The following is a 24538-nucleotide window of genomic DNA, read 5'->3' as shown; positions in this document are numbered from 1 at the left end:
TTAAAAAGAGAAACAGGCCGGGTACGGTGGCTCATGCCTGTAATCCCAGCACTTTGAGAGGCTGAGGGGGGTGGATCACTTGAGGTCAGGAGTTTGAGACAAGCCTGGTCAACATGGTGAAACCCTGTCTCTACAAAAAATACAAGAATTAGCCGGGTGTGGTAGCAGGAGCCTGTAATCCCAGCTACTGGGGAGGCTGAGGCAGGACAATCACTTGAACCTGGGAGGTGAGGGTTGCAGTTAGCTGAGATTGTGCCACTGTACTCTAACCTGGATGACAGAGTGAGACTCCATTGAAAAAAAATCAAGCAAAAACCCACAAGTGTGTATATATATATACACGCACACACACACACACACACACACATATATATGTGAAATTCACATGGCCAGGCACGGTGGCTCACACCAGTAATCCCAGTACTTTGGGAGGCCAAGGAAGTAGATCATGATGTCAGGAGTTTGAGACCAGCCTGGCCAACATGGCGAAACCCTATCTCTACTAACAACACAAAAATTAAATTAGCCAGGCATAGCGGCGCATGCCAATAATCCCAGCCATTCAGGAGGCCGAGGCAGGAGAATCGCTTGAACCTGGGAAGCGGAGGTTGCGGTGAGCCGAGATCTTGCCATTGAACTCCAGCCTGGGCAATAGAGCAAGGCTCCATCTCAAAAAACAAAAAAAGAAATTCACAAACCCTACAATTCTCCCATTTAAAGTGCACAATTCAGTGGCATTTAGTACATTCAGTGTTGTGCAGCCACCACTTCCATTTAATTTCAAAACACTTCCATCACCCCAAAAGGAAGCCCTGTCCCCATTAGCAGTTGGCCCTGCAAGACAGAACCACACACTGTCACCCCAGGCCCGCAGCCACACACACAGGGAAGGGGAGAGCCCAGGGCTGGAGGAGGAGATGGGTTCAGGGAGGACCCCCTGGCTGACCAGTAGACTGCCTGCTGCCTCCCCGGGGTGGAGGGGAGGGCCCAGCTGGCCATGGGAACTGACTTCCCAGAGAAGCTGCAGCCACGCTCCCAACTCACCAGATGTTGGAGGCCTCGCTCACAGGGGTCTGCTGGATGATCTTGGGGGAGACGAACTCAGGGGAGCCATACTGGCTGAACTGTGGCTCTGCTGGGGTGATGCTCTGTGTGAAGCCGAAGTCGCAGATTTTAATGTCTTCCCGGGCAGAATGCAGCATCAGGATGTTGGGGGTCTGTGGGAGAGTTGGGCATGGGTGAGGGCTGTGCCCTAAGGGGGTGACTCCTGGGGCTGCTGGGCCTGGTGGGGACACTCGGAGGCCTGGGAGGCAGGGTGGGGTGCACCCAGCGCAGCCATTTGAGGACAGCCTCTGCTCCACAAGAGCCACGCCCCACTTGAAAGGGCTGCCAGGAGGTGGTGAGCTCCCCATCTGTGGAGACAAGCAAGCCCTCAGTGAGGCCGGGAGTGCAGGGGTGGGGACACACGAGCCTTATGTCCAGGTGGAGGATGCCATGGCTGTGCAGGTAGTGGAGCCCCTCTGCCAGCTGCTGGATGTAGATCTTGACCTGTGACAGATTTTAAAGTCTTCATGTGGGGCTGCTGTTCAGGCAGGAGCCCCGCCCCAGCCTCCCTTTCCACTTCACGCCCAGCTGCCTCCTGGCTTCGGCGGCTGATGTGCAAAGCCCTCCTGGGCCCTGTGTGCCCCTAAGCCAGGGGATCCCTCAAAGGCAGGGAGGATACGGTGGACTCATGACCCTCAGCAGGGGAGGGGAGGGCCGGGCTGGTCAGCTGGCCAGGTGAGGTGGGGTCCTGGGGCCCGTTGAGTCCAACCGAGGGGTCAAGAGCCCCAGAGGCCCTAGGGAGCCCCAGAAGCCTCTAAGCCGGGGAAGGCTATGGCTGGGGCTGTGTCTACAAGGACTGCTGTCTGAGCAGGGGCTGGGGCAAGGTGTGTGGCTGGGGCAGTGGTGGGTGGCTGCCCAGTCACCTCGGCCTCTGTCACCACGCCCTTCCTGAACAGGCGGTCCAGCAGCTCCTCGGACGAGCACCTGGGATCCCGTCAAGGAAAACCACACTTGTGGGGCTGAAACCTGCCTGCCCCTGGACACCCACACTCACAATGAGGAGGCCAGGACTGCGGGCACGTCTGATCTCTGGGGGCAGTGTGGTGATACTCAGGGTTGAGGAGGGTGGGGCAGGACCCCTCTGAGCACCAGATGACACCCAGTCCTGAGGAGGGGGGGCTGCAGGCTGACCCTGGGGACAGAGGCCACTCACTGCAGTGGCACGGTGGGAGGGGACATCCTGTCCATTCTGCACAGAGCCCATCAGCACCCTCTCCCCTTGAAGAGGATGCCAACTCGGGGCAGGGGGGATGTGTCTAGCTGACAGCCTGTCAAGAGCACCAGAGGTGACCCCAAGACCAGGCTCCATGGGTGGCAGGGTGAACCCCAGAGTGGCCTAGACAGGTGGCTCCTTTCTCTGTAAGAGGCCATCTGCAGAGTGGGAGAGAGCCCCCGCCATCCCTGCTGGGGGTGTCAGGTTATCAGGGCCAGCTGCCACCGGCACCCCCAGGGGACTCCAGTCACTGCCCCATGGAACAGAAGACTCCCCCCAAATTCCCAGCCAGGCAGGGGATGCCGTGCACATGGCTCCTCCGAGCCCCGGCCTGCCCTGCTCAAGCCCTCCCAGGGGCTGAGGGCAGGATACAGCTCCAGAACGAGGATGAGGGTCTTGCGCGTCTCAAACTGGTCCAGCAGCCCTGTGACCAGCGGGTGGCTCAGCGTGGCCAGGATGTCTCGCTCCCTGTACACCTGGGCCTGAGTTCCGCTCCGCAGGGGGATGAACTTGGCAGCACAGGAGACCTTGTTTCCTTTGTGCTGCACTCTTCATGAAGCCAAACACGCCCCTAGGAAGGAGGGAGTGAGGGAACCTGGCGGCCCAGGCCATCAGCAGTCCAGGGGAAAGGGGGCCGGGCACTACCTTCTGACCTCCTCCTTGACCTCATAGAAGGAGTGCAGCCTCCTCCGCAGGCTTTGCTTCTCTCAGTCCGGCTCACTGTCCCCTAAGGAGTGAGAAGTGGCTGGGATGGGCAAAGATGACCACCCGGATCCCCATGGAGCCCAGTACTGTGGTGTTGATGGGAGGGGCTCCCTGGGCCCAAGACTGTGGGACCACCCCCACCCAGGAACCACCCATGGGAAGGGAGGTTGCCCTGTGGAGCAGAGTCCTGTACCCGGCCAGCCCAGCTACAAAGCCTGGGGTGCGGGAGGGGTCGGCCAACTCACCCCTGAGCACCAACAGCTCTGCCTTGCAGAGCACCTGGCCGCTGGTGTTTTGGGCCAGGCACGTGTAGATGCCAGCGTCCTTCGAGGCCACATCCCTCAGCACCAGGGAGTATGTGGTGCCTTCCTGTTGCTGGCTAAGCCAGGTGCTGTCCACCAGCTGGACACTGTCCTGGAGGCACAGGACTGGCAGGGCTGCCATCGGCCCACCCTGGGGGACACTGCCCCCCACTCTTCACTGAGAGTGCTTCCGATGCATGTCCACTCTGGACGGGATGTCAGGGAAGTGCATAGTGTGGACTGCAATCCCTCCCACGGGCTCTCCAGCTCCCAGGACCATCCCCAAATCTCACCCACCCGGAGATGCTCTTACCTTGTACCAGATCACTGTGGGCTGTGGGTCGCCCTCAATGACAGCCTGGAATTGGGCCATGCTGCCTATCTGCACCTGCACATCCTCGATGGTCACCTGCATGGATGGGGGCCCTGGAAGGGCAGGGAGGGAACTGTGGAGACCCCTGGGTGCCAGCCACAGCTCACCATGCCTGGGTGGTCAGTGGCCCTGAGATACACTGTGGGCGGCAGCACCCCATTCTGACCGCCCAGGCTTCTGACAGTCAGGGGTGCTGCTTCCATGGAACCACTGCCTCTCCCACTCTGGCCTCGGTGAGCCAGGTGATCAGGAGGAGCTGGCAGGGCCGGCAGATCTCACTGACTCTGCTGCGTGCTCAGCGACAGGGGCCTAAGGACACCAAGTTCACCGCCACTTGCCTCTCCGCGGCAGAGGGTCCCGGCCCCTCTGAGGGAACACAGTGAGGTGGAATGTGGGGCTCCCAGGCTGGGGCAGGCCAGGACATGCTGGGTGGCCTCCCTAGATGTGCAAATGCCCCCAGCACTGGGCAGAGTCACAGGAATCACACTCATAACCCTCTGGGCCCGACCCCATACGTGCAGTGCATGTCCATGGCCCAGTACGTGTAGGTCCTCTGCGTGAGCTTTGTGACCACATGGCTGTGGACGTCCCAGAGCAGCTCCCCGGTGCCTGCCCCGGGCCAGGCTGCACCCTCCATCCTGGGGTTAGGAAATGGAGTGAGGCTCTGCCAGGCTCTCACCTGTTCTGAGCAGCCAGGCCTTCCGATGGGATGGGGGTTTCCCTGCTAACCACCAACACTCGGAAGGGCTGCAGCAGAGCCTCTCTGGGATGAGACGTACAGACGGGGGCCCAGCCCCCACACCTCTCACCTCTTGTTCCCAGCATGGCCTCTCCTTCCTACCCTGCCTGGCGTGAGGTGGCTGCTGGTAGGGAGTGTGGTGAGGGCCGGGAGGCCACTCCGGTACCTCAGCTCACGTGCCCTCCCTGCCTGCCCCGGGATGTCCCCTGGGGGTTGGCCCCTGCTGCAGGACCCAGCAGTCTGGGGAGGTTACTGGATGGGCACAGTCTGCTCCTGGGCTCTGGCTCGGGCCTCCGGCTCCTGCTCTGGGACTTCATGGAGGAGGAGCTGAGACATCCTCAGGGGCTCAGCTGCTGGGAGACAAGGCCTCATGAGAGGGAGCCCGGGTGGTGCCTGTAGCAGCTCCTCACGATCCCAGGCTCGGTGAGCCCAGGCAGAGGGTTGGGCTCCAGGAGCCCTGAGCCCCAACCCCAGTCCCCAGCCCACAGCTCAAGCATGTGCAGTTGCCACCCTGCAGAGCCCACGTGCCAGGCACCCTCCACTTCTGGGCTGGCACCACCAGCCCCAAGGCCCCTGCCCACCCGCTGGGCTGACAGCCGGATGCCGTGGTCTCTGTCTTCCAGAACACTCCCTGACAGCCAGGCAGGGAAGGCGGCTGTCTCTCAGCACCATGGGTGCAGGGGCATTTAACAGTTCCTAGTGAACAAGAGATGGTGGGCAGGACCCAGAGGGTCAGGGCATCGCCCCATGGGGCTGCCCAGAGGCCACAGGGAGGGCCCTCAATGCCGCTCCACCCAGCCACCAGGGAGAGGTCAGGAGGCCCCCAGGGCAGACTGGGTAGAGGACTGGGGCTGGGGATAGCCCCGGGTGGTGGCGCAGGCAGAGCAGGAGGCTATAGGAGTTGGGTACACGTGAGCTTTGGGCAGGCCGGCAAGTGGGAAGGGTGCCTGCCATGAGCAGGGCAGGTGGGGTTGTGGGCAGAGCAGGCCAACTCGTGCCGACTCTTCAGTGGCATCGGGCAGAGTGAACGAGCGTCAGGCCTGGGAGGGAGCCTGCGATCTGCTGGAACAGTCCAAGCAGCACCCGGGTGGGGTTGTCTGCTCAGACCCTGTGCCCCTGGCACCCAAGCGGCAGAGGGAGAGTGAGGACCACAGCCGGTCCTCCCAGACCCCCTCCCCAGCCTTGGCCTGCCTGTCCCTCCCCTGCAGACACCAGTCCTCAATCTTTGTGGGGGGAAGGATGACAGGCCAGGAGAACGAGAAGTGACCACTTCCCAGGGTGAGAGGGATGCCATGCCCCTTCTCCTGGGCCAGCCCTTGCATCTGGCCAGGCCCTGTGTCCATCCAGCCCCAACATGGGCACACTGAGCAAATGTTCACCAAGGTGGGACCTAGCAGGACACCCCGCAGTGCCCAGGCAGCTGGAGGGAGGAGCCTGTGCCTGCTGAAGGCCTGGGGGCTTCCGTGCCTGCTGGGGGGAAGTAGACCCAAGGGGCCGGCCCTCTCATCTCACTGGGGGAGGGTGGCCTGCTTGCGCCAAACCCTGTGCCCCCTGGCCCTGGGGAGGTCACAGTGGCAGCGTGTGGACTGTGAGACTGTTGGAAGCGCTGAGTGGAGTGTGCTCAGGGCATGAAGCATGAGACCATGGCAGGGGCTGCCCCGTGCAGTCCTGGGGGAGGGCACTGCACCCTGGAGGTGTCACCCTGCTTGGCTCTAGCCAGATGGCCTTTCTCCAAGGTGATGGGACCAGGTAGGGGTGGCCGGGGAGGGTGCATGAGGTAAGGCCCTGCAAGATGGGTGGGGTGACCAGAGCGGGTGGGACACGGTACACAGGGCTGGGATGGTCCTTTGTGTGAAGGTGACCAAGGCAGGGGCTGGACCAGATGGGGAGGAGAAGGGCATGGACCGAGAAGCACACACAGGCAGGATGCAGAGACGCTGGATGGGGTGGGGTCAGGGAGGAGCCTAGCCACCATCCTGCCTCCGGCCTCATGGCTCCCTGCCTGGCTGCGCCCACGCTGGCGCAGACCTCCAGCTGGGAGAACTGGGTGCTCCTGTAGGCAGGGTTGGAACACCTGGCTCCACTTGCAGTGAGCAGCAGGGCCTGGGATGAGCTCCCACAACCCAGGCCTCAGTTTCCCCAGATGCACCATCTGTCCCTTTAAGAAAAGGTCCTTGATCGGGGACCTGAGGACCAGGCTGGAGCGAGGCCAGGGCTGGGCCAGGCTCACACCTGTAATCCCAGTACTTTGGGAAGCTGAGGCAGGAGAATGGCTTGAGCCCAGGAGTTTGAGAGCAGCCTGGGCAACACAGCAAGACCCCATCTCTACCCCAAAATAAAAAAACTAGCCAGGCATGGGGGCACACACCTGTAGTCCCAGCTACTTGGAAGGCTGAGGTGACAGAATCACTTAAACCCAGGAGGTTGAGGCTGCAGTGAGCTGTGGTCGCAACCCTGCACACTGCACTCCAGCCTGGGTGACAGAACGAGACTCCGTCCCAAAGACAAAAAAAAGCAGCAGCCATTAAAGTGCTCCATAACAGAGACCCGCGACACCTGGGGGAAGGGGCCGGGGTGATCATAACAGGAGACCCCCGACACCTGGGGGAGGTGGCTTGGGTGATAACAGAGACTCCAGACACCAGAGGGAAGGGGCGTGGGTGATAACAGAGACCCCAGACACCTGGGGGAAGGGGCGTGGCTGATAACAGAGACCCCGGACACCGGGGGAAGGGGCATGGGTGATAACAGAGACCCCGGACACCTGGGGGAAGGGGCGTGGGTGATAACAGAGACCCCGGACACCTGGGGGAAGGGGCATGGGTGATAACAGAGACCCCAGACACCTGAGGGAAGGGGCGAGGGTGATAACAGGCTCCAGACACCTTGGGAAACGGCTTAGGTGACACACAGAGCAGGCTCTCTAGCAGCCAGTCTGGTCTGGTCTGTCTGGGGCACTGGCTGCTTCTGACCCCCTTCCTCCATCTGCTCCTTTGACCCTCTGTTCCCCCCTCCTCTCCCTCTTACTTCTCCCCTCTCTCCTCCTCTCCTTTCTCACACCCCTCCCCCTCGTCCTGTCCACTGAGGAGCCCGGGGCACCTGAATTGGCTACCACAGGCCAACCATGGGAAGCCTCTGGCTTCTGGAACAGACTAAGAGCAGGAGGAACCTTCCAGAACCGATTCTGTGCATTGATTCAGATGGGTAAACTGAGGCCAAGCAAGAAGTAGGCTTTGCCCAGGAACCCCCAGTGCATGGAGCCACTGGGGTTCCAAGTCGGGGTCACTGGGGCCTGGCATCTCATGCCCATGGGATGGGCAGCCCTCGTGGTGTAGTCAGGGTTGGGGTCAGCCCTTGGGGGTCTTTGCGGTCGGCATCTGTCTGGGCCTCGCCGGGTGCCTCTGAAGTTCCGGTGACTGGGGGCTGGAAGCCAGCTTCCTGGAGTGCAGGTGCCATCCCGGGGCAGGGGCTGGGGCCAGTGAGGTCCTCTGTGGAAGGCCCTGGCACCTTGGAGCCCAGCGGTCTCTCCAGGATGGATGTGACCTCCTGGTCCACATTCTCCAGGGTGGTGTCTGTAGAAGTGGCAGATGAGTGCAGAGGGGCTGAGGCCCAGGGGTCCGGGATGGCTGTAGCCTGCAGAGGGGGCTCCAGGAGCCTCGTCCCTATCCTCGAGACTGCCCAGCTGGACCGACACTGGACTCCACCCCCGACCCACACCCCTCAGGAGGCTCCTGGAGGTGGAGGCCTGGGACAGAGAGGGGAAGGAACTGCAGACCCACGCTGCAGCAGGCGCTTCCTCTTCCTAGAGCCCCTGCAAGCGCAGGCCCGTCCTCCCCAGGTGCCTTCGGGAGAGTGTCACCACCTCCGGGAAGCCGCCGGGCCTGGATACCTGCCCCTGGCCCTGGCTCTGCCACTGATCACAACTCCCCGACCAGAGCTGGCCTCTCCTTGAACCTGGGCACAGTCTGATGCCAAGCCGAGACTAGAGGAAGCTTGGGTTTGGTGGGTGTCCCGGCAGCATGGCACGGCCCTCTCTCTGGGGATGGTCCCTCCCTCTCAGGGCAGCCTCTGCCAGCACTCACCTGTCAGACAGCTTTCTGTCCTCCACCTGTCACCCAAATCTGCGCTCCTCTCTGCCTACCACCCTGCCTCGGCCACCCAACCTGGCCCCTTGCTGGCAGTCAGAGAGTCCTCCAGAGCCCTGCTGGGCATGGCCCCACTGGCAGCTCCCCCTCAGCAGCCTCCCCTGACCTGACCTGGCCACCAGCCCCCAGGCACCTTGCACATGGGTCCAGTAGGTCACCTGCCCCAACCCTCCCTCCTCATTTGTATACTCAAGCCCTGCTGCACCCCCAGTCAACAGCCTGGAGAGGAGACGCGGGCTGCTTTCTACAGGACCAGGGCACCCTCCTCCCCACCCTCCCCACTTCAAGGCTGTCGGCAGGACCCCTTGGCCAGCCCCAGGGCTCGAGGGCTTGGGGTCGTCCTCTATTCATGCTGGAATTGTCCAGCCAGAGACAACGAAGTTGACCCCTGATGCTGAGAGCCCAAATCCCATGGGGTCACCGCATCCCTGCGTCTGCCATGACAACTGCCCTGGCTGCCCAGGCCTGGGGAAGGCCTGCCTGGTGCCCAGCATGCCAGGAAGGACTGTGATTAGCTGTTCTGACCATGCCTCATGTCCCTGTGGGTGGCTGCATGGCCCCTGATGGGAAGCAGCTGCTGCAGGTCCGCTTGGGGACCCTAGAATGGGCGGGGACCCCAAAGGCAGTGGCCAGCCAGGGACCTTACAGTAGAGGGCTGGTGAGGGTAGGTGCTCCCTCTAGGGCTGCAAGTGGAGGAGACCCAGGACCGTGCAGTGGAGAGGCAAGGAGAGTCAGAGAGGTATGCAGGAAGCCACTTTATTATTGCCGAGAGACAAAGGCTGCTGCCCACACACAGACCCCGTGTCCACCCTGCAGAGAAGGCCAGGAGGCCCACAGAGCTGGAAGGCACCCACCCAAGGGTCTCAGTGGCCAAGACTGCAGGAGAGGTGGGACCATGGAGAGCGCTAAGGGCCTGGGAAAGGTGGTGAAGTGTGGAGTGTCTGTGGGTACCTGAACGGTGCTGGCATAGGGTGCTGAGGGCCTGAGGACAGGGCGGTGATGTGTGGAGTGTCTGTGGGTACCTGGACAGTGCTGGCAGTCAGAGGATGAATGTTATGTGAGCAAGCGGGCGGCAAGCAGGTGGCTGGGCCACACAGGCATGATGCAGGCAGGTCAGTGGCATGCAGGAGGCACAGCAGTCAGAGGAAGGCTAGAAACACGCCTGCACTTACATGATGACGGTTTTCTTGGGGACTTTAGTCTCTTGCTCAGTGACTACAAAGAAAGCAGTCAGAATGGTGAGGGTTACAGACCAGCCAGGGCTGGGGGCTGAGCTATCTGAGTGGCACAACAGTGGCGTCATCAGCTAAGCTGTCCCTGGCCAGGCTGTCTGCTCAGAGCCCCAGTTCCCTGGTCTCTGATGTGGAGGTGACAATGCCTGCTCTGAGTGGCTGCAGAATGAGGACTGAGGACAGTGCCTCCCCTCATGAAGGCGGGACTCTCTGTCCCTCACGAGGGTTTTGCAGGGGCTGTGGGGAGAATGAGGGCCCTACCTATGCTCCCTGCTCAGAAATCCCAGCTTCTCCTTCGACCCATGTCCCGAGGTAGCCCTGTGAAATTGTCAGACCTACAATCCCACTTCTCAGACATAGAAGCCGAGTCCTGGAAGGGAAAGCAATGGCCTGTGGCTGCACAGGGAGCCAGCAGCCACACTGAGGCTGAGACAGCCAGGGCCTCTGTTACAAAAAATCCTCAGGGGGAGGGACTCTGGAGTCCTGAAAGTGGCACATCTGAGCTCTGTGGCACGAGGCCACACAAGTCCTGCCAAGAACAGCCCCAGGAATGCTGCACAGAGTCCTGAGCTCCAAGTGGGCGGGCAGCCCAATCTCCCTACAGGAGCAACCTTGGTCCACACACCCCAGTCTCTCCTGCTTTTCCTGGCTGCTTCCCTCCCCAGAGCCAGCAGGATGGGGCCTGCGGTTCCGGTGATGGGATGGGACACATCTGGGATCAGGCAGCTCCTCCTCCCAGTCACCTCAAGAACTCTTCCCCTGCAGCTCCCGGGCAGAATCATCTGGGCACAAAGATGGTGCCTCCCAGCCCTGGCCAGCTGGCTAGTGGGCAGGCCACGGGCCACCACCAGCCTTGCATCTCCGTGACCCTCCTCACCACCCCTAGCAGGAGGCCCAGAAGAGTCAAGTGACGTGGCCTGGAGCGCACAGCCTCACAGCTCTGGGGCAGGGTGGGGCACTGTGTGCTTTGCTAGACTGCCATGTGGAGAAAGGCTTTACGCCCATCTCAGAGGAGGGGCACATGTATGCCAGGGACTACCCACATCTGGTGGGAGCCACAGGTGCTGTGCATTTCTGTGTGTGCATGCACGTGTATCCATATGTGTAGGTGTGTATTTCACAGGAAGAGAAAGCGCTCATGGGAGGAGAGAATGCGATCCAACCAAAACGCTGCGTGTGGTTTTTTTTGAGACGGAGTCTCACTCTTGTCCCCCAGGCTGGAGTGTAATGATATGATCTCGGCTCACTCTAACCTCCGCCTCCCGAGTTCAAGAGATTCTCCTGCCTCAGCCTCCTGAGTAGGTGGGATTACAGGCATGCACCGCCACACCTGGCTAATTTTTGTATTTTTAGTAGAGACGGGGTTTCACCATGTCGTCAGGCTGGTATCAAACTCCCGACCTTGTGATCTGCTCGCCCTGGCCTCCCAAAGTGCTGGGATTACAGGCGTGAGCCCCTGTGCTCAGCCAAGGCTCTGTGTGCCTGGACTAACCTGACCCCAGAGAAAGCTGGTGTGTCCGCCACCTGCTGGCCAGTGATGGGAACTTCACAGAGTGATGGAAAACCCAGGGCCTCCCCCATCATCCTCCCTGCACTTGGGGCTGAAGCCTGGCGCTTCTGGGCCCATACACTCCGGGCACCATCACTCATGGACCTAAACTGCCACCTGATCGGCTGTGGACCTGGGTATTTGCAACTATAGGAAGGGTGCAGCTGTGCACAGCGTGGTTCATGAGCGAGGGGGCAGTGCCCACCCCACAGGCCTGGCGGGGCCCGTTCAGGCTGCAGAGCTGCCAGGTTAAAAAGGAAGCAGCAGGCAGGGGTTAGAAGCAGGGAGGCATTGGCACCAGCTCTAGGTTCTTCGCGCTGAGGTGCCGCCGCCCTGTCCAGCACGGGTGGCCTCTCTCCCTGCCACCCCTCCTCCAGACCCAGAGAGAGACTTGTTACGACTGCAAAGGACACTCCTGCCACCAGCAAGAGGCAGCCCCACGTGTCCCTGCTGGCACTTCCGTGGCCGCAAGACACGGGACTTGTGAGACGCTGGGGTGCGGTGGCTGCAGAAGCGGTTCTGTGAGGTGCTGTGGCCACCAGGTTGTGGGGCTGATGGAGGTCACGGGGCCCCAGAGACATGTCAGACGTGGGGCACTCGCAGTGGGGGCTGAGGAACAAGGACCCCTGCCCGGCAAGGGAGGGTCTCCCTGAGGGTGATGGAAGGTGTCAAAGATGACCAAACTCTGTGGGACCCAGATGGGCACCTGGCTTTCAGACACTGTGCCCCGAGAGACAGTTGAGCTGGGATGGAGTAGCCAGTGTTTACGACTTGGAGGACATGCGTTCCAACCCATCCACAGTGGGAGCTGCGGCTCTGCCAGGTGTTCCCCCGCTTGCATTTCCCCAGGGATGGGAGGCTCATCACCTGTCTAGAGGGGCAGCTCCAACTGGGAACCCATGACAGATGCCCAATGACCCCCTTCCCACCCTGGCTGCCCCTGCCCTGAACAAAGCATCCGGGAGGAGTGAAGTGATGTGCCCCACCTCTCCCCCCCCACTCCATCCCTGCTGATCCCCCACACCCTCCATCCCTCATCTTCCATCCCTGGTGAGGTCATTCTGCAGCCCAAGGCCCTCCCAGGACCCTGGAGCAGCCCCAGACCAGGCCAGGTGCCTCCACAGCCAGCCCTACCCTGAGCTGGAGGGGTCAGGTCCCTGATACCTGCCCCGTCTCCTGGGAGCCAAGCTGGGGCCCAGCTGCCCGGCCTCCACAGAGACGTCCTTCCTACTGTTCCTGCTGCAATCTGCCCACTGCTGGTGAGCTGCCCTGGGTGTAGGCCTGGCCTCCATGCACACGCTTCCCCTCCCCAGGATGGCAGCAGGGCTTTGGGAATGACGTCCACCCAGAGTGGCCTGTCTACCTCCACCAGGGCTCTGCGCTCAGGGCCCGCCCTCCACCAGCCCACACAGGTGCTGCCTCCAGCCAGAGGCTGGGACCTGGGACCTGCACCTGGCCCACAGCAGCCTCCTCATCTCCCATCTGTGGCTCTCCCTACCCCAAGATGCCAGCCCAGCTCCTCCTCCAGAGTCCTCCAGGTAGCAGATCCTGACTGGGAAGGGTGAGAATCTCATGCCCCAGGACACGGCCAGGCCCGTGAGGGTCCTGCCTGGGTCTGAGCCGTGGTGGTGAAGGCCACCACTCTTACCTTCCACGGCAGCCACGAGCTGCTCCCGGTGGTGCTGCTCCCTGTGGTGCTGCTCCCTGTGGTGCTGCTCCCGGGCCTGCAGTGCAGGGCTCTGAATGCACAGCTCCGCCCTGGCCCTTGCAGAGCCCAGCTGGTTTACCAGCTGCAAGGACAGAGGGCTGGCTCAGAGCCCAGGGCTCCCCATGGGCAGGGCCCTCTCCCTGGGGCCATGCTGGGAGCATGGGCAGCCCCCACCCTGGTGTGTCTCCCCCAAGGGGAAGGGCCCTGGCCAGTCACAGCATCCCTGGGGGACTCACACGTCCCCAGGGTCTCTGCAGTGATGAGGATGCTCTCTGTCTGTCCTGGGACGCAGACTGGGGCACAGACTCTCTAACTTAATTCTATGTAGTTTTTAGAGATGGGTCTCGTTCTGTGGCCCAGGCTGGAGTGCAGTGGCATGATGTCAGCTCCCTGTAGCCTTCATCTCCTGGGCTCAAGGGATCTTCCCACCTCAACTTCCGAGTAGCTGGGACCACAGGTGTGCACCACTGTGCTTGGCTCATTTTTTAATGGTTTATTTTATTTTTATTTTTTTAAGAGACAGGGTTTCAATATGTTGCCCAGGCTGGTCTCAAACTCCTGGGCTCAAGTGATTCTCCTGCCTTGGCCGCCCAAATTGTTGGGATTGCTGGCGTGAGCCACAGCACCCAGCTTTGGATTTAACTTGAGCTGATTTAAATTTAAATGTAAATCCCCATGTATGGCCAGTAGTGATGGTACTAGGCAGTGCAAGTCAAGAGCCAGGTCTCTGCTTCAAGAGCGAGAGCACCACACGGGAGGGTGGTGGCCAGACAAGTGCCCCGGGAAGAGTCTGGAGCCCGGGGCACCCGCAGTTGGTACACAGCCACCCTGACCACCACAGGCCTTGACGGACTGGAGGACTGGGCCCTGCAGAAACAGGGGCTGGAGCAGAAGGCAGCTCTGTCCACCCACAGGCTGGACGTCTCCACAGGGAAAAGGCACCTGAGCAGGGCCAGGCTGCATGGGATTACTGACACTCCATTTGACATGAACGACAAAATTCATGAGGACACACCAGGCCCCCTAAAGGCAAAAACCAAGTGGCATCCTTGAAATGGCCAGGGAAGCAGGGAACAAGGCATCCAGATTGACATGGGAGCAGAGGAGAGGCTTCAGGGCAGAGGAAGAATAAGGCCAGGGCATGGAGCAGTGGTGTGGCCAGGGATGACAGTGACAGTGGCCTGGTGGCCCCCAGACTGTGATGGGGTGACAGTGGCCTGGTTACCTCTGGCCTGTGATGGGTGACAGTGGCCTGATAGCCACCTGCCTGTGATGGGGGGTGACAGTGGCCTGGTGGCTTCTGGTCTGTGATGGAGGGTGACAGTGGCCTGGTGGTCTCTGGCCTGTAATGGGGGGTGACTGGCCTGGTGGCCTCTGGCCTGTAATGGGGGGTGACAGTGGCCTGGTGGTCTCTGGCCCGTGATGGAAGGTGACAGTGGCCTGGTGGTCTCTGGCCTGTGATGGGGGGCGACAGTGGCCTGGTTGCCCTCTGCTTGTGATGGGGGTGACAGTGGCCTAGTAGCCTCTGCTTGTGATGGGGTGACAGTGGTCTTGCGGCCTCTGCTTGTGATGGGGGTGACAGTGGCCTAGTAGCCTCTGCTTGTGATGGGGTGACAGTGGCCTGGTGGCTTTCTACCTGTGATGGGTGACAGTGGCCTGGTGGCCTCTGGCCTCTGATGGGGGTTGATAGTGGCCTGGTGGCCTCTGGCCTGTGATGTGGAGTGACGGTGGTCTGGTGGTCTCTGGCCTATGACTGGGGGATGACAGTGGCCTGGTGGCCAGCAGCCTGTGATGGTGGTGACAAGTGGCCTCATGGCCTCCCACCTGTGATGGTGGGTGACAGTGGCCTGATGGCCCCCCACCTGTGATAAGGGGATGACAGTGGTGGCCTGGTGGCCTCTGGCCTATCATCAGTGTGTAGCAGTGGATATGGTGTTCCCTGGCCTCTGCTGAGAGGCCCTCACCTTAAGGACAGTTCCTGGGTTCTTCAGCCCCTCCACGATGAGATCCCAGAGGATGGCCGGAAAGGAGAGCCTGGGCCCCAGGGCAGGGCCCCTTCCTGCACCGCTCACCTCACACTCATAGAGCCCCAGGTCCTCCTCGCTGGCTGCCTGGATCACCAGCACCAGCAGGCTGCTGCGGGGATCACTGAGCATCTGGATCTTGCTGCCAGGGGTCAGCCGGGCCCCGTCCTTGTACCACCTGGAATCCACCCAGAGGGCACATGAGGCAGGGCTCCGGTCACCCTCTGCCTATGTACTGTCTGAGGGCCACCCCCGGCTGTGCTCCCTGTGCTCAGGACCACACTGTGCTGCCCCCAGACCCCCAGGGTCCTTAGTCCACCCTTCCAGAAGCCAAGACCCAGCCTGGCCGTGTCCTCCTGGCTGAGGGGCCCACATCCAGAATGATCCAGAGTCCCCAAAGACCATTCTCAGCTGAAGACTGGTGGCCATGTCCAGCCCACCCCTGACCTGGGAACACGCTGTCCATGCCCCATGCCCCAGGCAGAAGCCAGCCCCCACACCCATCCCCAGGCAGGCCTGGGCCCCACCTGATCTGCGGGTGCAGCACACCTTCAATGGTGCAGGTGAACTGGGCGTCCTCTCTCTCCACAAAGGGCGAGGCCTGGACCTTGTTCATGAAGCGTGGTGGGACTGTGGGGTTGTGGAGGGGAGAGACAGAGACAGAAAGACATACAGAGAGACAGAGACAGAGGTGGAGAAACAGACGCAGAGATAAAGATACAGAGATGGAGAGACAGAGAAATACAGAGATAGAGACAGATAAAGACAGAGATGGAGAAACAGAAAATGACGTACAGACACAGAGATCAAAGGACAGAGAGACACAGACAGGGAGATACAGACACAGTCACACACAGAGAGCTGCCCTGATGATGCTGTGATGCCAGCAAAGGGCTGCAGGTCCCCGCCTGCCAATATCCTCTATGAGCTCCCAGCAATCCCTGCTGCAGCCGGGCCTGCCGTGGTGGGCTGTCAGGGTGGCTCCTCCCCTGGGCAGGCCTCCGGGCTCACCCTGTACCAGGATCTTGCCCAGGCTACTGCCAGTGCCAGCAGCACTGGCCGCAAAGCACATGAACCGGCTGGAGTCCACACCAGTCAAGCTGTCCAGGATGAGGGCACATGAGCCGTCGGGGTCCTCGATGAGGATGTGGTGGGGGTCCACCTCCACTGGCTTCCCATCTGGAAAGGATGAGCAGGAGCCATCACCCAGGTGGGGACCCCGAGGACTCACCCCATCAGGGCCGAGACTCTGGGCCTGGCCTGGGGGCTGCAATCATGGGTGGGGAGGGGATGGTGGGCCCACAGCTGTGGCTCAGGGCCAGGTTCCCGGTCGGGTCCAGCCTCCAGGCTGACCTGCAACCCTGGATGCAGAGGCTGACTCGAGCTCCCCTTAGCACTGCGTTTCTGTCTCAATTTTTCTTTGTGTCTCCATCTCGGGCTCAACCTCTCTTTACCTCTGTCTCTGCCTATTTCTACTTTCTGTCTGTCTCCTTGTTCTGTCTCCCTTTCTCTCTTTCTGTCTGTGCATTTTGCCTTTCTGTCTCTGTCTCTTACTCTCTCTTTCTGTCCACCTTGGCCACTAGCTCGAGGCAGGGGCCAGGCTGAGGGACCTGAGCACCACAGAGGCCAATCCCCTAGGGGCAGCTGAGCCCTTGGTCACCCCAGCTCATGCACTTGACCCCTCTTCACCCCCTCCTGCCCAGCCTAGGGGCTTCAGCCCCTTCTCAGAATAACTGCCCACATCCCCTCCACGCTTCCTCTCCCTGCACCTGCCCCTGCAGGGAACACAGTGGCCCACAGTCTCCCCAGGGCAGCAGGGGCCTAAGCCTCACGCCCACTCCACTAGCCCCATCCTCGTGCCTCCAAGTGCATGGCCTTCTAATACAAATATCTGAAGAATGTGAGGTAAATCACCCTGCTGTGAACACGCACTGACCACACCTCTCCGGCCAACGCATGCTTCCTTCCCGGGCGAGGGACGGGAAGGCAAGGCCTCTCAGTGCGGAGAACTCCTTCCCACGTGTAATGTCCAAATAGATAAAACGGCATCAATTCACATTCCAATAGGGCCGGGTGTGTGCCACAGATTGCTTAAATCACAAAGGGCATGACCAGCACTGACTTCTGATTTGTATAGAAATTTAACATATATGTTCTTAGAGACGGGGTCTTGCTCTGTTGTCCAGGCTGGAGTGCAGTGGGGCAATCATGGCTCACTGCAGCCTCAGGTGCACTGCCACACCCGGCTAAGTTTTTAATTTTTTTTAGAGACAGGGTCTCACTATGTTGCCCATGCTGGTCTTAAACTGGGCTAAGTGGTCCTCCCACCTCAGCCTCCTACATAGCTGGGACTACAGGCATGAGCCACCCTGCCTGGCTCAGAAATAACTTTAATTTTTTTCAAAAACCCTGTAGCCACCACCTCAGATCTCCACACCCCTTGATGGCAACTCCAGGAAGCAGCTGTGCTGACCGCCCTCAGCGCATCTCGTCCCATCCCCGCTGAGCCCATCCCACGGGCCGAGCCCATCCCATGGGCTCCACTGGCAGCTCTGTCCTCATCTTGCTTCGAGAAAACACTTCTGCCTGGAATTCAGATTGCACATTCAACCTCTGAGCAAACGCACAGCCAGGTTTAGAACGGAGCACAACGCCAACAGTGGAGGGGAAAGAGGAAGGAGCGTGGAGCTGGAGATGCCTGGCTCCCTGGCTGCCTCGCAGGGCACAGGGCAACAGAGGGAAAGCCTTCCACTCCTTTCCCAGGAGACGTCATTTCTGCATCCCAGGTAGGAAGTCTTCTGCTGTCTCCAGAGCACAGCATGGGCTGATGTACCAGCAGCCCCATCAAAAGTGCTCTGTGCCTCCTAACAGTCAGGGTTTCTCTCCCATGGGGCACCCCCTGCATGTGGCTAACACCCGGCTCCAACACCTCCTCACGGAAACCGGGGTGTGGGTAATGATGTGAGACCCTAAGGCAGTGCTGGTAACAAGTCTTGGTCCCCCCAGCCAGTCAGGTTTGAGTGGGCTGAGAGCAGACAGGCTGCAGCACACGCTCTGCCTTCGGGCTCCACACCACGACTCCCATGCACTCTGGGTTTCTGAGAGTCATCATTCTGCCCACTGGGGTCTCTGGCAATGGGAGGCACCCCTTGGGGTTTTGGACTTGTTCTGTCCCCAACATGGCCACCAGACACACCATTTTTGAAAATCAGCCCTCAGCATACCACAGGACTTTGGTGGAAACCACACACCTGACCCTGCAAGGGCTGGTGACTATTTTGGGGTGGGCCAAGTGTATAGTGTTTATGAACATGCATGTGTGTTATGGTGTGTGGCTGTGTACATATGTATATGTGTGCAGTATCCATGTGTGCACAGATGTGGTCTCTAATATGTATACTTATATATGTGTGCAGTGTGTGTACATGTGTAGCTGTGTGTGAAGTGTGTACATATGTAATATACTTGTGTGTGGTGTGCCTGTAGCCACGTATGTGCACAGTGATGTTTGCATGTATCTATGTATATATCTGTTGTTGCATAGGCGCAGGTAGTGTGCACCATACATGATGCATGTGTACATAGCATGTACATGTGTGTACCTGCATACATATTCATGTGTGTGGTATTTGCATATATGTATTGTATACCATGCATGTATGTGTAGTATCTGTGTGATGTGTATCTATGTATAGTACATGTATAGTGTTAATATACATGCATGTGTAATGTGTATGTGTGGCATGTATGCACATATGCATGAGATGTACCATGTGTCTCTGTGTGTGTCTCTAAGTGTGTGCACAAGTGTGTGTAACGTGTACGTGTGTAAATCGTGACAGGCCAACCTGCACATGCATGAGGGGTAGAATGGGAGATTCCACAGTTCTGGGGACCCCAGCAGCCCTGGGCACCCCTACCCCTGGCTGGCTTCCTGGGCCCCCACCTCCCTGGCCGTTCCTCTCCCTGGGCTCGCCTCTTCTCGCCTCTGCACACTCGAGTGGGAGCTCTCAAGCCTGGGTACTAGGGCCTCACCCCTCCACACGCACTCTGCATCAGCTGGCAGGTCAGATGATCTGCGAGTCTGACCATTTGTGGTCTCTGGCCACACCCTCTCTGGCCACACCCTCTCCTGAGCCTACTTGCACTTCTCCAACTGCCCTTCGACCCCTCCGCCTGCATCCCCACAGGCATTGACTCTGCAGGGTCCTCCCAGACCTGGCGCTTCCTCCTCCCACCCAGCCCGTCTGCATGCCACCCTTTGTCAATGGAACCCCCACACCGGCAGATGTCCAGACCCAAGGTGCGCACATCTGGACATCAAGCTCTCTCCACATGGCCAGCCACCCCATCGACAAATGGGCCAGCTCGGCCTTCAACACACCCCTGGAGTCCACAGCCACCCGAGCCCAGTCCCCCAGCTCCCAGGGTGGCTCCCAGGCTGGTATCCCAGGTCCCCTCTCGGCCCTCCCCAGCAGGTTCCTGACATTACAGCCAAGGTGATAGATGACAGAGCCAAACTGTGTCCCTCCGCTGCTCAAACCCGACACAGCTCCAGCCCAGGGGAGGATGGATGCTGCCCAGAGAGAGGCCCCCACTCCTGGGAGGTAACCTCGGGCTCTTGGGATGTCCTGGCTGGTAAGAACGGCTGTTCCCACATGGGACCATCTATGCTGACCATGGATTTCTGAGATTCCCGGGGTCCCTGGCCCATGCAGCACTAGCTTGGCCTCCCAAAGGGCTGGAGCCCAAGGCTCGCAACAGAGCAGGGAGCCACGATTCCATGGCTGAGTCTGCAAAACCCTGGACACCAGGGCTGGGGAAACCACTGGTTGGCTCCACCCCATGTGTGTCATGTGCTGTCGCTGAGAGAGATGACGCCCCTGGAAGGGACACCCCGAAGCCCGTGTGTAGTGCCTCCCGGATCTTTCCCTAGGCGGCTCTCCCAGCCGCTATTTTAACTGGGCCCTCTGGCCACAGTCAGACCTGACCGTGCGACTAACAGCTTTGCAGAGCCGAGTCCTCCTCGAGATCCCCCGACTCCCACCTCTCCATGCCTCTGCATCTCTGGGTCCCTGCCATGCTGGAAAGTGGGTGGCAAGTGGATGTATGAGGCCCGTCCTTCATGCCCCAGACACCTGGCCAAACCCCACACTGGGCCCCTAGCCCTCACAGCCCATTTCTTTCGGCTGGCAGGGCCAGCATCTGGGACAGGAAGGCTGTGGCCCCCGGCTCTGGGTTTACCTTTGTACCAGCTGACGATGGGCTTGGGTGTGCCTGTGACGCTGCAGGCCAGCTTGACCGTCTCGCCCAGCTCGGCGGTGCAGTCGGCCAGCTCCTCTTCAAAGTCTGGGGGCCCTGAGGGCACACACAGCCCTCAGTGCTCTGCGGGGGGATGTAGGGCTGTTGCACCCCCAGGTGCACCTGGCAGGTCACCTGCCCTGTGCCACAAGCCCCACATCCAACAGTGTGGCCACTTGGGGACTGTCCCTTGTCATCCCTCATCCAAGGTCCCCATCTGGAGTCAGGTGCATGAGGCAGGTGTGTGTTTAACAGAGACTAGGGCGGGCCTGGGGAAAAATTCTGTTCACACCCTGGCTGCCAGACCCTTCACGGCCCCTGACACAATCTGGGTGGGTGTCCTGTGCTTGGGGCTCCCACAGTGTCCCCCACCTCGGGTCAGGGCCGACTCAACACCCAGCCCCAGGGCTCCCCGTGAGGCTGTAGCTGTTACACGCCACAAGCTGGCTGAGCTGTCTGTCCTGGGACCGAGCCCACCCCTCACACCCACCTGGGCAAGGACCTGTGTGGCTGCAGGAACAGGCTCGGGTGCCTCATCCCGGCTAAGTCCCCCGCCCCCGCGGGGAGGTGGACGCTCACACCGCACAGGCAGGGCCAGACGCTGCTGGATGCCACAGATCTCCTTCACTCACGAGTTCTTGATAATGGCCGTCCGGGCCTGCAGCAGGTACTTGGGCACCGAGTCCTCCCGCTCCTGCCACACCTCGAAGGCGCAGTCGTGCCCCTCCAACTGGTCGTTCAGGTGGATGCTGCTCAGCTGCGGGTTGGGGAGGGCGTCAGCACAGGGAGGGGACGTGGCTGGACAGTCCCTGACAGATGTGGGCCCTGGCAAGGAAACACTCAGGCCACCCTGGACCAGCGGCGTCACCGCAGAGCCGAGGGACGGGGACCCCACCCGGCACCTGCAGACCTTCATCATGTTCCAGAACACATAGCTGAAGGTGTCGGTGCGGGAGTCCCGCCGGGGCTTGCAGATCACCAGGTGGTTGCGGAAGAGGAACACGTGGCAGTTGTGGCCCTTCCAGGGCATGCGCCCCCGCCCCGGCGCACCCTCCCACACAATGAAGTGGCCCTGGGGAGGGTGTGGGCTGCGGTCAGCCTGTGGCCAGCCAGGACACCCAGCGTGCAGACCCCAGAGCCACCCAAGGGCCCAGTGCCCTGCCCGACTCATGCACGCGCCCCCACCTCCTAGCAGCACCCCACACCCACCAACATCGCCTGCGCCCCGGCCACTCCCCGACCTGGCGGACGGGCTCGCCCGGGGCCTCCAGGGTGCCGGGGTAGTTCTCCATGAGGGACACGTGCAGCTTGTGCTTGGCGCGCTGCGGCAAGGCGGACACCACGGCGTAGGCCTGCTCCAGCAGCGCACGGTTCTGTTTCGCGCCTTGCTTCGGATCAGCTCCTGGGGCTGGGACGGAGGTCGGGGCTCAGGCTGCCCCATAGCTGGACCTCAAGAGACCCAGCCTGGGCAGGGGAGGCAGGGCCCACCTTCAGCAAGGCCTGGTAGCGCTGCACGAGTTCCACCAGCTGCTCCAGGTAGTGCTGCAGGGGCGGCGGCGGGGGCCGAGAGGGGTCTCCTGCCGACAGGGTCTCCTCTGCATATTTCTGTGGGAACCAGGAATGGGATTTTAGGGCAGGAATGGGAGGCCCCCTGATGGCTGAGTCCCTGAGAGCTGGAGGGTGGGTCATAGCCCTGCACCCTGAGTGACAGCTGTCATCACCTCTTGACAGGCGACAAGCACAGGACGCCGCTGCTGAAGCGGCCTGCCCAGGAGCACAGGGCTGCAGATGCAGCTCTGCCCCCATTTCAGAACGGAGGCCCAAGGGGGCCACAGGGAGGCTGTGGGCAGAGGCTCTGATACACACAGGCCAGGATGAGCCTTGGAGGATGGCTGGACTTACTGAGCCTTCAGAGGGAGCCCATGAGCTCAGGCAGGGCACCTTGTAGAACTCCTGGATGGCTGTGCTGACGACCACCGACTCAGCCTGCACGCGCCCTACCAGGAACTCCAGGTACTGCTCAAAGGCCGCCTGGTTCTTAATGAAGCACATGGCCACGTCGTCGTCCGTGTCACACTGCCGCAGCTCCTGCAGGAAGCTGCCATGGAGGGGGATGGCATCAGGACTCAGCCCGTGCCCCATGGCCCGGCCCTGAGCCCTCACCTCTGGGAGGAAGCTGGCCCCTGCACAAGGGCTGCGGCCCTGTGGCTCCTGGGACCTGAGAGTGTGTGTGCAGACAGGTGTGGGCATGCAAGGAAGTGCTTGTGTGCCATGTACAAAAGCACACATGAATATCGTATGCACGCATCTGTGGAGGCATGCACATGTGTATGAACATGCATGTGGCTGCACACACAGGCAGGTGGCGGGGGAAGGAGACACTGTGTGCTTTGTGCATGTATACACAAGTGTGCAGATGAAAGGGTGTGCAAAAGTGCATGTGCATAGGTGTGCATAAAGCATGGAGATGTACACGAGTCCATGTGTATAATGTACACAGGCATGCCCGTGTGTGCACATAGGTGATGTGCACGTGTATGTGGGTGTGTGCATGTGTGTGCATCTACAGATGTGCACGTGTCATGCACATGGGTGTGTGCTGTTAAAGACGGTACATGTACACATGTATGTGTTCATGTGTGTACATGTGTGAGGGTATGCATGCACATATCAGCAGTGGGTAAGCCACAGGCCTTCCCATGAGTAAGCCAGGTACACACGTCTGGATTTCGAGGGAAGGTGCGCCAAGGGGTAAATCAAGTCAGCACAGGTTCTCTCCCTCTTTGGCTCCAACCCACCTGCAGGAGGCCTGGCCCCACAGAGCATCTGCGCATGGACGCTGTATGTGTGTGTGTGTGTGTGTGTGTGTGTGTGTGTGTGTGTGTGTCTGTCTGTCTGTCTGTCTGTGTGTCCCCACCCACCTGCTGTGGAAGCGGCTGATGTCCTGTACGTTGCAGAAGATGACTGCTTTCTGGCTGGCCACAGCCGTGGGCACATGGGGGTGGCACTCCAGGTGCTACAGGTGGTGACTCTGCAGGAACTGCAGCTCCTCCACAAAGGCCTGTTCGGAGCTCAGCAGCTCCTGGATCACAGAGCTGGGCGGGAGGGGGCCACTGTGAGGGACCCTGGAGCTCCTGCCTCCTGCACAGGGACTGCGGGCCATGAGGCCCGGCTCCCTCAGCTGCTAGATTGGAGCGCCTCCTGCCACCTGCAGTCTGTCGCCTGCTTGCAGGAAGTGGGAGAGCAGGTGCAGAGAGGCTCCCTCTCTAACAAGGCAGGCCCCAACACCAGGAAGCCACTCAGCTGGGTGCCACCAGCGAGAGGCCGGGAGGGTAGCTGTGGGAACCCAGGCAGCTCTGGGCCTGCTCCACTGTCCTCAGCCCCCACCCATCCCCAACAGGCTCACACAGGAGCAGTGTTTCAGAGGCCCCTGCAGAGGAATCAGCGTGACCATGACCCCAAGACCTCCAGTGCTGGGGCCTGGACCCAGAGCTGCTTTGGGAGATGGTCCAGCTGGTGGGACGCCAGCGCCGCCGCCTAGGGCCCGGCAGCCGCTCACCTCAGCCTCGTCTTGTACTCGCCTTCAGACACCGCCTCCCCAGGGAACTCGGGGGCCTCGGCGGCCCCCTACTCAGGCAACAGCTGGTAAGGGAGAGGAGTTTGTGGTTGGGGTGCTGAGCTCTGGCCTTGCCTTGTGGGGACTGGCTCTTGCCTCTCAAATTGGGATGACCCTCCCGGGGCCTCCGGGACCCCCGAGGACCCTCCTGCCTGGGCATTTGGATGACCCTCCCAGGACCCCCGAGACCCCTGAGGACCCTCCTGCCTGGGCATCCAGTACCTTGAGCCTCTTGTCCAGGTAGGCTGGTGACACCCAGCCCTGCCGCAAGGGGCTGGACTTGGTGGGCTTGGTGCAGACCAGCCAGCGCAGCGGGTGGGTGGCATCCAGGACCTCCACATACTGGCCTTCCCACAGCACAGTGGCATCCTGCTCGGCCCCCAGGGGCAGGTAGTCATCAGTGACCATGTAGATATCAAAGATCTGAGAGGGGTGGGGGTGCTGAGGTGGTGGGACCCCGGAAGTGCCAGCCAGGCCTGCCAAGATCCCCAGCCCCAGGGCCAGGCTCCCCAGAGTCACTGTGCACA

At 60.7% G+C, this 24538-nt stretch overlaps 1 protein-coding gene across 1 annotated transcript in view; it reads right to left on the bottom strand.

Moving 5' to 3' along the window:
• Nucleotides 1–923: 923 nt before the first annotated feature.
• LOC110568326 (obscurin-like) overlaps nt 924–24538 on the bottom strand; it is a 76423-nt gene continuing 52808 nt past the window's right edge. The window contains 26 exon segments of the mRNA XM_064370133.1: nt 924–1217; nt 1468–1548; nt 1968–2028; nt 2690–2869; nt 2871–2888; nt 2963–3044; nt 3268–3436; nt 3638–3750; nt 4032–4037; nt 4217–4335; nt 4690–4786; nt 7829–8008; nt 13011–13152; nt 15143–15272; nt 15622–15724; nt 16106–16273; nt 20339–20452; nt 20975–21152; nt 21306–21467; nt 21637–21764; nt 21767–21797; nt 21884–22000; nt 22337–22493; nt 23317–23490; nt 23955–24037; nt 24234–24434. Of these exon segments, the coding sequence (XP_064226203.1) occupies nt 924–1217; nt 1468–1548; nt 1968–2028; nt 2690–2869; nt 2871–2888; nt 2963–3044; nt 3268–3436; nt 3638–3750; nt 4032–4037; nt 4217–4335; nt 4690–4786; nt 7829–8008; nt 13011–13152; nt 15143–15272; nt 15622–15724; nt 16106–16273; nt 20339–20452; nt 20975–21152; nt 21306–21467; nt 21637–21764; nt 21767–21797; nt 21884–22000; nt 22337–22493; nt 23317–23490; nt 23955–24037; nt 24234–24434 (3288 nt within the window).

This window comes from Aotus nancymaae, unplaced genomic scaffold (genome assembly GCF_030222135.1).
Source record: "Aotus nancymaae isolate 86718 unplaced genomic scaffold, 86718_ANA_hifiasm-v0.15.2.pri h1tg000102l, whole genome shotgun sequence".
Classification (NCBI taxonomy): Eukaryota; Metazoa; Chordata; class Mammalia; order Primates; family Aotidae; genus Aotus; species Aotus nancymaae.
The sequence above is the reverse complement of the archived record's forward strand: the minus strand, read 5'-3'. Positions and strand labels throughout refer to the sequence as shown.